This window comes from Mangifera indica, chromosome 2, assembly GCF_011075055.1.
Source record: "Mangifera indica cultivar Alphonso chromosome 2, CATAS_Mindica_2.1, whole genome shotgun sequence".
Classification (NCBI taxonomy): domain Eukaryota; kingdom Viridiplantae; phylum Streptophyta; class Magnoliopsida; order Sapindales; family Anacardiaceae; genus Mangifera; species Mangifera indica.
In genome coordinates, this window is record NC_058138.1 from 2321289 (window position 1) to 2334727 (window position 13439).

The 13439-nt window shown below is 33.5% G+C and overlaps 1 protein-coding gene and 2 pseudogenes across 1 annotated transcript; 2 read left to right on the forward strand and 1 right to left on the reverse strand.

Moving 5' to 3' along the window:
* LOC123201867 overlaps window positions 1–13439 on the forward strand; it is a 67432-nt pseudogene that overhangs the window by 12629 nt on the left and 41364 nt on the right.
* LOC123201914 lies at window positions 808–10901 on the forward strand (annotated as a pseudogene).
* On the reverse strand, window positions 12100–12801 carry LOC123209520 (GPI-anchored protein LLG1-like). Its single transcript, XM_044627601.1, has 3 exons — window positions 12705–12801; window positions 12527–12577; window positions 12100–12450 (listed from the first exon to the last, which is right to left on the reverse strand). Exons 1-3 carry the CDS (start codon window positions 12790–12792, stop codon window positions 12197–12199), a joined length of 393 nt encoding a protein of 130 aa, XP_044483536.1. The 5' UTR covers window positions 12793–12801; the 3' UTR covers window positions 12100–12196.

Here is a 13439-nt window from a genome sequence, read left to right on the forward strand (position 1 = left end):
AAACGGAACTGAAATTCGAATTCTAAATGTTGAAAAACCCTAAAATGGCAACAATCGAGAAATTCTTCGGAAATCTGAAAAATACGAATCGATATATCGTAAAACGGTGAAATTCAAAAAAACGGAACTGAAATTCGATTTCTAAAGGTTGAAATGAAATTAATATTTAATATTGATTAAACATTAATTTCAACTGAATCAAAGAACTTCGAAGAGGAAATTTAATATTGATTAAAGAACTTCGAAGAGGAAATTTACTATCAACTGAATCAAACTGGGTTATAGTTTTGTCATAATTATTATTGACAACTGAAGTTTGTTAATGCTTTGTAGAACAAGACTGGCATCCGGAGCAGAGATTATAATTGGCAAAGCGCAAAATGGGAATTCTGTTTAATGTTCATTTCCTAGCAATGCAATAACCTTGGATGTTTATATAAGAATTCAGTTCAATAGAAATTATTTATACTATTTGAAAAAATATTATTAGGATGTAAAATACCTTTTTCTTTTATCAATGGCTTGATGCCCCCTTGCCATAATCACAATATAGTTTATTTAGATTCATATCAGAAAATTGTAACAGAACATGCAGGGAAATACAGAGCATGGATTTGTAGCAGAAAAAGAGAAGCAGACAAGCTGAAGAGGTTTTTGATATCATTTGCAATTTATAGACTGTTGAATTTTGATTTATTAAATTTTTACTGGGAATAGCAACGATTAAAATCCTTACTGCAGGACTAATGATTATGCATTATCAATATCACAAATAGGTGGTGGGCAAATTCAGTGTGGCAAGGTGGCATGCCGATGCATACTTACCAGAGGAGGCACATTTCATATGCTCGTTTATTCTGGGTACTGAATTCCCTCACTCTTGCTGATATAGCTCTAATGCATATTTAATTTGTCATACTGATACAATTCTATTGTTTTTGTAATAGAAAATTGAGGTAAAAACAAACTTTAGAACAGGTATGTAACAAATTGCCATTTATGTTTTCTTATTAGTACATTATTGTAAGCTCAAATGGCTTAAATGCTTGAATCTAGAAGAAATGAACATGAATGAGAAAGGAGAAAAGGCTGCTGCTTGCATCAACTGAGAAGACGGTGTTCCTAACTTAACTGAGCTGAAACATGCTTTGTTTGAGCTGAGGGCAGATGCAATATTAGCAGCCTTACCTTCAGGAACCGTTATGTCTTCCTCAAGGAACATCTCCGAAGACGATGACAATAAATTTGTCAGATCTCGTTTGAGAATTCATGATGGTGCTACTGTCTTCGGATAGTGTGATAATTTTCCTTTCTATGGCATTAGTTTGGCTTTATTCAAAAGTAGTATATTGAGCAGGGGATGATACAAAAAGTGAACAAGCTATCCACACAAACCAGGATTAGTGTAGCAAAGGCCTTGAGTGTTTTAAATATTTAAACTATTTGATCAATAATTGGATGTGAAAATACCTTTTTCATTCTTCAGTGGCTTGATTCCTCCTTACCATAATCACAACATTCTTGATTTAGATTGATATCAGAAAATTGTAATGGAAAATCCAGGGGAAAACAGAGCATGGAATTGTAGCTTGAGATGAGCATGCAGAATATCAATCCCATTCACATGCCACCGAAAATAAGGTTGGAGTGTTACTTCTGAATCTTGGAGAGCAGACAGTTCACAATGTTCAGACATTTTTGTATAATTTATTTGCAGATCAGGTAATTTAGATTGTCCCTCCTTTCTTTGTTCTTAAAATTATTATCTCTTTTTATATTAGTACCTTTGAAATGTTACTTTTACACCAATTTTTCTTTTGATAAAGGACATCATACGCCTTCCCAGGTTATTTCGGTTTATTCAATGGCCCTGGGCAAAATTAATTTCTGTTCTACAGGTTGACATGTCCTGCTATTTGTAGCGTTGTTTATGTTTGGACCATGTTTGTTCATTGCATTTTATCTATTTTCTTCTTCTTTTTCTAAATTTTTTCTTAGAAAATCTGTGCTTGTCCTTCAATTTTGTCTGTTATATTGTGTATTGTAATTTGAAAAACTTGTTGCAGTCACATGCACTTAGAATTGCTCTGGAAGCAAATAAGTTACATGCCAACGTCTATGTTGGAATGAGGTATTGGTACCCGTTTACAGAGGAGGGAGTGCAGTGGGTAGGTTTTAGTCTTCGCACCTTTTTGTCTCACAATGAACTACCATGTTTTTTACAGAGGAGGTAGTGTTGCATGTTGGAATGAGCATTATTTCAGGACATTATGTTTTAACTACTGCTTTATGATAACAATGGCCCCTTTCTATCTTTAAATGGTCAGTGTCCTCATAGTTCAAAATTTGGCTACATTTGACAGATTTAGAGAGACAAAATTACAAGGCTCGTTGTGCTGCCAGTTTATCTACGGTTCTCTATCTCTACAACTGGGTTAAGCATCCGTGTTTTTGAGAAAATATTTAGGTGCTAATTCTATTTTAGAATATTCTCCAATTTCTTGCCTGTGGTAAATCAATTTCTATATCATATACCATTTCTGACTGAGAATAATATGTCAGGGAAGATGCATACCTATCAAGGATGCCTCCTCCTATTATATGGTACTGGTATCACCGATAAGGTTACATCAAGTCTATGGCAGACTTGATTCAGACAGAGTTGGGGAAATTCTTAAAGCTTGAGCCGGTGCATTTACTTAGTGGATACTCTTTTTCTATACGGTTCTTTTGCAGAACAAAATCTGTATATGTATTAAAATTTGACTTGCTTGTGTTGTGGTCATTCGATGGGATAAGCTCTCTACGACTTTTCTAAGTTCTCATGTGAAACTACAGGTAATGGTATTCTTTAGAGCCCATGGAGTACGAGTCAATTATGTTGAGAATGCTGGTGATGCGTACCATGACTGAACGGATGAACGAATCTACCTAGCCATGCAGAACCTGAAAAACCAAGGAGTTGGCAATGATCATACTCAGGAATATTAGGTTTTACTTTGAAAGAAACCCAATTGTGTAAGTTTTAGCTTCCATCTTTCTTGTGTGCCCTAAATTATGAGCATTGTCATAGCTGTTGTCTACCCACTTTTTAGATCTCTAATTTTTACTCTTACCATTATAATTCTTTGGAATTTTCATTTCTTCTCCTCCCCCACTTCCCCCACAACAACCGCCCCACACCACATTTTTAGGGCACACAAGAAAAAACCAGGCGAAAGCGTCACATTTTTACCTAAGACAATTAAAAAATTTATGACCAAGTAAATTGCAATTATATTTACCCTTTTATCAATCTTTTAAAATAAAACATTTTAAAGAAAGAAAGTAATTCTATGTATATATAAATATATTTAATGTCTGTTTAAAATTATAATTATGAATTATGACTATAAATATTATTGATTATATGATAATCAATTAATGTCGAAACGCTCAAGATTTATATCTAGTTTAGTTGTATTCTGTATTCTCCTCTCTTTCGTGGCTAAGCTTTTTCGTATTTTCTATGTATCTTGTGATTTGAAGCAAGTAAAAGCACAATATATATATATATATATATATATATATATTATAGGAGTTAGATTTCTGTAATATTATATTAAGCGGGTACATTGTCATATGATGTCATAAGAATAATATTGGTTTGCAAATAGATATATTGTTTTCCAAAACATTGTTGGTGCCTGCGTTTAAGCGATTTGATGGCTAGGGTGGGCATGAGATTACTTTGTCAAATTCCTGACACACATAGACAGACCCAGCATCTCTCTCGTGCTTTGTCGATGTGGTTATACTCTTAGGCGAATCCCACATTGACAAAACACGGGAGAGATGTTAAGTCTGTCTATGTATCTCACATTGGTTAGTGGTGGGAGAATTTGATTGGTTAAATAACTTGTGAGCTCCTTAACTATTAAGACGCGTTTTGGGTTGCAAAGCCTAGAAGTAAACCCATGATGGACTGTGTGTCCAAAGTGGACAATATCTTAACAGTGGGTCGGGTTATTGGACCAGGGATGTTACAGAATGTCTGCTCCAATAGATATACCAGGGATGCAGAGAAGTGTAATTTCATCTTTAGAGTTAAGTATCAAATATCTAGAAAGAGAGGATGCAAATTCATTGTTCTTATTTTGTAGAGTGTTTCTAGAAGATTTCGAAATCCCAGTTGAAGTTTTAGTGAGATATGGAGTGGCTTTGAGGTGGTTAAAAAATGTTGAGATAATGGAGGATGCTAGGCACAGAGTGCATGCTATTGTAAGTACCCTCACCTCTTGTTTTCTCTTGATTTATAAAAAACATGGGTCATTTACTATGGAAGAGTATGTAACATTGCATGATGTTGTAGGCGATGTTGCACATATAATAACACCTAAATACAACCAGATATTCTTGATCAAAGCTCGCATTGGTCAAAACGTGTGGCCAAACATTGATGCATTTGAGGGTCTCACCTATATCTCATTGATGTCAAATGATATTAAAGAGATATCAGATGTGATAGAATGCCCAAAGTTGTAGTCTTTACTACTGCAAATGAATTTTAATTTGGTTGTCCCTAATAATTTCTTTCAAGGCATGGAACATCTTAGACTTCTAGATTTGAGTTTTACTCAGTTATCGCCATTGCCTGAGTCATTTACTTTTCTTGTAAACCTTAGAACTTTGTATCTTAATGGTTGCAAATTGGGTGACTTATCTATAATTGGAGATCTAAGCAAACTAGAAATTCTTAGCCTTTATGGTTCTAATGATAGAGAAATCCCTATATCTTTTAGCCGATTAACTCATCTAAGGCTACTAGATTTGAATAATTGTAAAGAGTTGACACGAATAGTGCTTGGTGTCATATCCTCTCTTTCTAAATTAGAGAAGTTGTATATTCTAGAAAGTTTTAAGCTTTGGGATTTGGAAGGAGATGAGAGAGATTTGAGAAGCAAAGCGATGCTCACTGAGTTACAATTCTTGTATAGACTAACAAGCTTGCAAATTAATTTCCCAAACTTGAATTTATTAATTAATGATAATGATGTGCCCTTCAAAAATTTAGCAAGCTTTACAATAATAATAGGTGCTCCAGAAATTTATGAAAAAGACCGTTTTATGAGTTTTTCAAGAATATATTCAAGAAAATTGATGATCTCGCATAATAAGGTTATGATTTTAGGATTGGTTGATTGGTTGAGGAATTTGGTAAGTGAAAAAACAGATTATCTATACTTAGTTGGTTTGGACAACTTCTTTCATGATCTTGTAAATGGAGGACTGAATGAGTTGAAAGGAATGACAGTGAAAGATCAGAAAGTATCGTATCTTGTAAATACATTGCAATGTTCATCAAACCTAACATTCCAGAACTTAGAGGAACTACAGGTGATTAATCATCCCAACTTGGTTGAAATATGTCTTGGTGAACTCTCAATTCAGTCCTTCAATAAGCTCAAATCTTTAACTGTGGGTAGGTGCTATAGGTTGTCCAACATTGTACCAAGTCATTTGTTAAAGAGGTTTCAAAATCTAGAATATTTGAAAGTAAGTTTTTGTAAATCAGTGGTATATATATTTGATTGTGAAGAGCTTCAGTTGGAAAATGGAGAAACAAAGTTTCTCTCATCATTAAAGGATCTAAATTTGAGCATTCTCCCAAAGATGACGCATATATGGAAGGGTGATATTCAATACCTAAACTTCTGCAACTTGAAGAGAATATGGCTGTTTAATTGCCCAAACTTAATTAAGCTATTTTCACAAGCTTTATTGCAGAGTCTTATTTGTTTGGAAGAGATGAGTATACATGCTTGTTACAATTTAGAGGAGATTTTCATTACAAAAGAAGAAGTGGAAAAAATTCCACCAAGGAAAGATCTCACCACAACCTCCCCAAGTTTGAGAAACTTGACTTTTATACTAATATCTTCTTGCTCTAGTTTGAAAATGCTCTTCACCCCATCCATAGTCAAAAGCTTGGTGAAGCTCAGAAGACTTGAGATCCATGGTTGCTCAACATTGAAAGAAATAATCACAAATGAGAAAGCATCATCATCAATTCACAGGATTGTGTTTCCTAGTTTGTCCCACTTGGTACTTACAGATCTATACAACATTGGTTGTTTTAGCTCAGACACACATTCTATTGAATTTCCAGTTTTGGAGACACTTAAGATGTATGGATGTCCAAAATTGAAGATCTTTAGTTATGGAGAACTGCTGACACCAAAACTCAACAAAATTAGGTTACACTCTGATGATGAGGAAGGACGATGGATGGGCAATCTTAACTCTACAGTAGAACAATTGTTCATGGAAGAATAGGTACGTGAATTAATCAGTTGTTGACAGTAAACAATTATAAATATTTTTTCATTAAATTTTGTTTGAAAACAATTTTGACATGATTAGAGGTACTGTCTTCTAAAAATATGTTTATCTATTAAGAGATATAAATTCTCTAAAAAGGCGATTTGTTTTGCAGGAGAAAATTAGAAGGGGACAACTAAATGGTATGAATTATTTATCACTAATTCAATAACAAATTATTATTCTTGTTTGAGTAATTTAAAGATCTTACATTTGTATTTGCATCTTCAATATTTGAATTCTTAAAAATGCTACTTGTATTTTGTTTCTGTTGTTTGAATTGCAGAAGAAGTAACAGCAGAGAAGCAAGAAGGATCACAGAACAACTGAGACGGTGATGGTGTCGATGGAAAGCTAGCAGGGGAAATACATGTCATACACTCATTTAATCAAGGTACTGAGATTCCGTCATCCAAGGCCTACTTACTGATACAAGGGAAGGGAAACAATTCTGCAAGGGGAATTAATCCCCCACAATTATCTTTCCTTTTCATTAAAGGCAAGGAAGATCTTCTGTTAAAATCAATGCCTTTGAGATTGACCCCAAAAACAAGGGATATGAATACAAAAAATTAGCAAATCAAATATTCCTACCATCAATCAAAATGATCCGGAGGATGGCTCACGTTAACACTTTCCCTCAAATTGGTGCATAGATTCCCATAATTCTCAACTTGTCAAGTGAGCTATGGAAGATCTTACTAGAAACAACCTCTATAAGTACATCAACTAGTTAATCTTTAGATTTAGCAGAAGGAAACCCAATTATTTTCGCTTCAATATTTTGCTTGATGAAATGTCAATCCACTTCAATGTGCTTAGTAGGATCATGCTGGAATGGATGAGATGCCAATGGCTGCCTTGTTATCACAAAATATATTTATTTCAGACTTAGAGCAAATCCAACCTCAATTAACAAACTTGTATGTGTAATTTCACCTTCATTTTTTGAATTCTTAAAAACACTACTTGTATTTTGTCTCTTTTGCAGGAGAAGAAGTAACAAGAGAGAAGCGAAAAGGTTTGAACACCAACGAGACAGTGGAGACGTTGTTGGATAGCTAGCAGGGGAGACCCTTTTACACGCTCGTTTAATTTTGGTACTGAAATTCCCACTGCACCACACAAGCAATAAATAAAACTCTAGTATATATCATTTACACTGTCTCAGAGACTCACCAGGTTACATACATTATTCTTAGTAATATTAATTAAACTTTCTGCTCTGGAGAGAATTGATAGTAATACACAACTATTGGGAAAGAAACTTTTGAATTGTTTTGGATGAATGTAAATTATTAGGACAACTAATTTATTTTACTCAATAATGTTAGCTTTGTACAACTCAATAATTTTTTGGAGAGCAGTGCTATGATCTGTGATCTCCTTTACAGCCTCCACGATCACAAATGAGGAAGCATCATCATCAGTACAAACGAATATGTTTCTTGCTCATACGAATGTCCAAATATGAAGCTCTTTGATTGCGGAGAACAGTTGACACCAAACCTCAGCAAAGTTAGTTTACACTCTTACAATGATGAGGAAGGACGATGGATGAGTAATCTTAACTCCACAATCCAACTATCATTCACAAAAGGATAGGTATGTCAACATGGATAATATCATTTTTACTTCTTACTCTTCTGCTGAGAATCCCGCTCAGGTTGGTTCCCTTTTAAAATTGATTTCATTTAATATGAATTTTCGTTTTTAATTTCAAAATTCACTTGATAATTTTTTTAGGTCTTTAAATATATGTTGGATCATGCACTATTACTACAAAGAAGTGTGCTCATGGCAAGGGTATGTGCTGCACTTTTCTCTTTTATCATAACTTCAGTTACTCTTTTTTGTTAGTTTGCTCATTTTCTATCAATGTGGTGGGTTTAGTTTGGTTGAACGATCTTTTATATCAGAAATAAACTTTGAATAATTATGTAAAAATGGAAAAATTCAATTTTCAGATTATATGCCCATATGTTCAGCATCTGTGTGGCTTCATTGTCATAGATCCTTGTTATGCAGGGCTTGAGATATGTCCTGGTTAGGCTGGCATACATGTGTTAAAAATTTGAAAGCATAAGACACTGATGAAGCCAGAGAAGAAGAAAGGAAAAGTAAAAGCAGAAGGAATACCTGAAAATACATCAACTGAGACTTGATTCTGCAATGCATACTGGTATGAATTATGTTCATTAAGTTTATATAATTACAATGAAATTAAACATTAATTTAATATTGATTAATGAACTTCAAAGAGGAAATTTACCATCTACTAAATCAAATTTGGTTATAGTTTTGTTATAATTATTATTGACAACTGAAGTTTGATAGTGCTTTGTAGAAGAAGACTGGCATCCAGAGATTATAATGGGGAAAGCGCAAAATGGGAATTGTGTTTGATGTTCATTTCCTAGCAGAGCCAGATCTTGGTATGTTTATATAAGAATTCAATTCAATTGTAAATATTTATACTATTTGAACAATATTTGGATGCAAAGTACTTTTTACTCTCTTCAATGGTTTGATTCATATCAGAAAATTGTAATCGAAAATACAGGGGAAGACAGAGCAATGATTTGTAGCAGGCTGAAGAGATTTTTGATACCATTTGCAGTTTATATTCTGTTGAATTTTGATTCATTAAAATTTTTCCTAGAAAAGGCAACAATTAAAATCCTTACTGCAATACTAATGATTCTGCATTATCAAATAAAAAACAGGTGGGCAATTTCAATGTGGCAAAGGTTGCATGCTGATTGAAACTTAACAGAGGAGACACTTGTCATGCGCTTGTTTAATTTAGGTACTGAATTCCCTCACTGTTGCTTATATAGCTCTAATGTCTATTTAATTTCTCATAATGAAACAATGTCTATGTAACAAATTGCCATTAATGTTTTCTCGTTATTGCATTATTTGTAATTTGAAAAACTTGTTGCAGGCACATGCACTTAAAATGGCTTTGGAAGCAAAGAAGTTACCTGTCAATGTCTATGTTGGAATGAGGTATTGGTGCCTGTTTGCAGAGGATGCAGCGCAGCAGGCAGGTTTTAATCTTTTCAATCTTTTGTTTTGTTAAATGTGATTTGATGGATAAGTTTTTAAACTCTCCTGAATATAATTTAAAAAAAAAAGGAAAGAATTACCGTGGAAGAAATGGGTTACTGTTTTCAATTTTTAAGCTTCTTTCCAGCGTTCCATTGCATTATTTCTGAACATTATGTTTTAACAGATGATTTATGTTCAGAATGATCGCTTTCTATCTTATAATTGTCAGCGTCCAGAAATTAAAAAATTTAGCTACATTTGACAGATTAAGAGAGACAGGATTACAAGGCTCATTGTGCAGCCACATTATCCACAGTTCTCTATCTCTAGGACTGGGTCAAGCATCCGTGTTCTTGAGAAAATATTTAGGTGCTGCTTTTGTTTTAGAATATTCTGCAATTTCTTCCCTGTGGTAAATCAGTTTGTATATCATAAACCATTTCTGAGTGTGAATAAAATGCCAGGAAAGATGCATAGCTATCAAGGATGCCTGTGTCTACCATACGGTCCGGGATCAACAAGAAGGTTACATCAAGTCTATGGCTGCCTTGATTCAGAAAGAGTTGGGGAAATTCTCAAAGCCTGAAGAGGTGCATTTACTTATGGATACTCTTTTTCTATATGGTTCTTTTGCAGACCAAATCAGTATATGTATTAAAATTTGACTTCCCTGGGGTTGTGGTCATTTGATGTAATAAGCTCTGTACGACTTTTCTGACTTATATATATGAAACAACAGGTAATGATATTCTTTAGTTCCCATGGAGTACCAGTCAACTATGTTGAGAACGCTGGTGATTTGTTCAGAGACCAGATAGAGGAATGCATCTACCTAACAATGTAGAGCCTGAAAAGCCGAGGAGTTGCAATGATCATACTCTGGCATGCCAGATTTTACTTTTAAAGAAACCCAATTGTGTAAGTTTTACCTTCCTACTTTCTTGTTTAGCCTAAATTATGAGCACTGTCATAGCTGCTGTCTACCGACTTTCTTGATCTCTAATTTTTACTCTTATCATTAGATTGGGCACTATAATCTTTGGGTGGTTAATTATTAGGAATTTTCATTTCTTTCCCCTTTTTTTGTTTTGTTAGAGTCAAATAGGGCCGATACAATGGTTGAAACCCTACACTGGTGAAGTTCTTGACGAGCTTGGCCATAAAGGAGTTAGGTGTCTTCTGACAGTTCCAGTCAGGTACGTGACTAGTTACAAAAGTAGCAATTTTGTGTGTCGATATGAGCACTAAAATGGCAATCTACAGAGAATAATTGTAGTATATACAATTGCAGCTTTGTGGGTGAACACATAAAAACACTTGAAGAGACTGACATGGAGTACAAGGAGTTGATTCTTGAATCCAACATTCAAAACTGGGGATGTGTAACTGTCCTCAACTGCACGTCTTCCTTCATCACAGTTTTAGCAGATGCAATACCTGAAGCTGACAATGACTTTGTGAGATACGCTATCAGGGAACAGATCTGAAGAACACAGTTTTTGATTTAGTTTGATTCAAGTTAAAAGGATGTGTTTGGTGATAATCTGAAATAATCAAACAGGCACAATTTTGCTGCTGCTTTTTCTTTTAACCTATGTTAGAGATTCTTTCTAATATTATTTATGCAGTAACATCATGGAATAGATATTATATAAATCAGAATGTGGTTATGTTACTGTAAAAGATGTCCCCATGTACCAGAGTGATGGTACTGATGAACAACATACCAGTGCAGAGGAATCGAAAGCAGCAAGAAAAAGAGTAAACCCTTAACGGATTAATGAAATTGTTTTATAGTATTGGATTTTGTTAGTATATTTCTAAATAAATTTTAAAAATTTTTTCATGACTTGTAGATATAGCCCTCCCTCTCTCCTTATCCTGCATATACAAATTCTCTTTGGTTACACAATGAATGCCTCAAGAAATAATCTTTAACTATTAGCTCTCATGCTCCGTATTCCGTGAGAAATAAATTTTAACTACAGTGTACATCTATCCATTAATCACCCCATATATGGTTAACGCTTATTTTTGAGCTATCGGCCTAATCCCTTTGCTTCTACTGCAAATCTCTTTCAAAATTCATTTTTAAAATCTGTATTTCTTGAATTCCGATTGCCCTTTTCAAAATTTGGGTAACCACTATGCAACATAATTAAAATTTTGAAGTGAATTGGTTATCACTTGTTGGTTTTTGTTTCTTAAAACCACTAGTTTTGTTTTTTGGTCTCTCTTTTTTTTTTTTGGGAATCACAGGAGACACTGATTAGGTTGAAGGAGAAGGAGAAGTATATGCAGAGAAAATAAGTAATATAACAACTCATCAATTCAATTCTATATATTTCATGACCAAGTAAATTGCAATTATATTTGACCTTTTTATTAATCTTTTAATATAGAACATTTTAAAGAAAATAAGTAATTGTATGTACATATAAATATATTTAATGCCCATTTAAAATTATAATTATGAATTATGATTATAAGAATAATTGCTTATATAATAACCAATTAGTGCTGAAACACTCAAGACTTATATCTATTTCAGTTGTAGTTTGTATTCTCCCCCGATCCCTCTTGGCTTAGCTTTTCATATTTTCTGTGTATCTTGTCAGTTGAAGCAAGAACAAGCACAATATAATAACAGTCAGATTTCTGTAATACCATATAAAAGGGGTAGATTATCATCTATATTATGTCAGAAGAATAATATTATTTTGCAAATAGATATATTGTTTTTCAAAACATGGCTGGTGCCGGCGTTTGAGTTTTCTAATGGCTAGGGTGGGCATGAGATTACTTGGTCACCTTTGTGACACTGGGCTCGAAAAACACCAGGAGGGTAATGTCCTACTCGCCAAATGTAGTTGAACAAGACTGCAGCGCAATCTGTTGTTGGGTCGTTGATTGCGTCGGCATAAGGGCAAGCGTATTCCTTAAAAGCCTTACAACAGCTAGCGGGTGCGAACTTCGGTCCTTTGCATTGGCTTGTAAGGATGGTGAAATCCAGAGACTTGAAGTCCACAGGGCAATCTACACATTAATTATGCAACATTTTTAACATCAACATAATATTATTTCTCAATGCACATTCAACTACTAAGCATACCCTTCTTAGCTTGACCAAGGTTTCTGCCTCCATGAGATCCAAACACATCATCTGTATAATTATCAAAAACAGCAACACATTCAATCACAGCCACATAAAATTAATCACCCAAAAACAAAACAATGCTAACTCAAATTGATAAGCCTTTATTTTATTTTTTGGTAACGAGGAATCCCACCTGCAATGAAAGCAGAAGAAGATAAACCCACAAACAGAAATACAAAGAGAATTGAGCACATGCTTCTACTCAAACCCAACTCCATCATGAGTGAAATAATTTTTGTTGTTTGTTATGTATTCATAGTGTATGAGTTCATTTATATATGAGTCTTACTTGTATTACAAGCAAGTGATAACCTATTTACATTAGGAAAATTAAAAAATTAATTGATAACTTATATTAGGAAAATTAATTTTTTTTCCTTTAAATTTATATGAATCGCTATATAAGGAAAATTAATAATTAAGTAATAACTTATATCAGGAAAATTAATAATTTGTATTGATTTCAAATGAATTTACAATATTTATTTTCTATAGAACAAAATATTCAATTAATTTACAGTTCATAATTTCCTAATTTGTCAAGCTGTGATAAGAATGAGGGAAATTATTAATTTTGGCCAAATTACCCATCCATTAAGAAAAAATACCCAATTTTCCTATTCATAACAAAAATGCCCTAAACTTAATTTTATTTCTTAAATTTAGTTTATATGTCATGTAAAGGGGGTAAAAAAATATTAAAAAAATATAGGGGTATTTTGAAATTACATAATACATGAAGGATTTAAATAATAGGTTAAGAATAGATAGATGTTTTTTGATACAAGAGAACATAAAATGGTGTTAAATGAAAGGTTAGTAATTATAAGGAGTTAAATGAAATATTAAGAAAAACATGGGGGTATTT

Excerpts from the sequence above, each read along its gene's own strand:
- LOC123209520 (XM_044627601.1), bottom strand. The coding sequence starts at position 12,792 with ATGATGGAGTTGGGTTTGAGTAGAAGCATGTGCTCAATTCTCTTTGTA. Across the intron at positions 12,578-12,704 it reads TTCTTCTGCTTTCATTGCAG|ATGATGTGTTTGGATCTCAT; the intron begins GTGGGATTCCTC and ends ATAATTATACAG. Across the intron at positions 12,451-12,526 it reads CCTTGGTCAAGCTAAGAAGG|ATTGCCCTGTGGACTTCAAG; the intron begins GTATGCTTAGTA and ends ATTAATGTGTAG.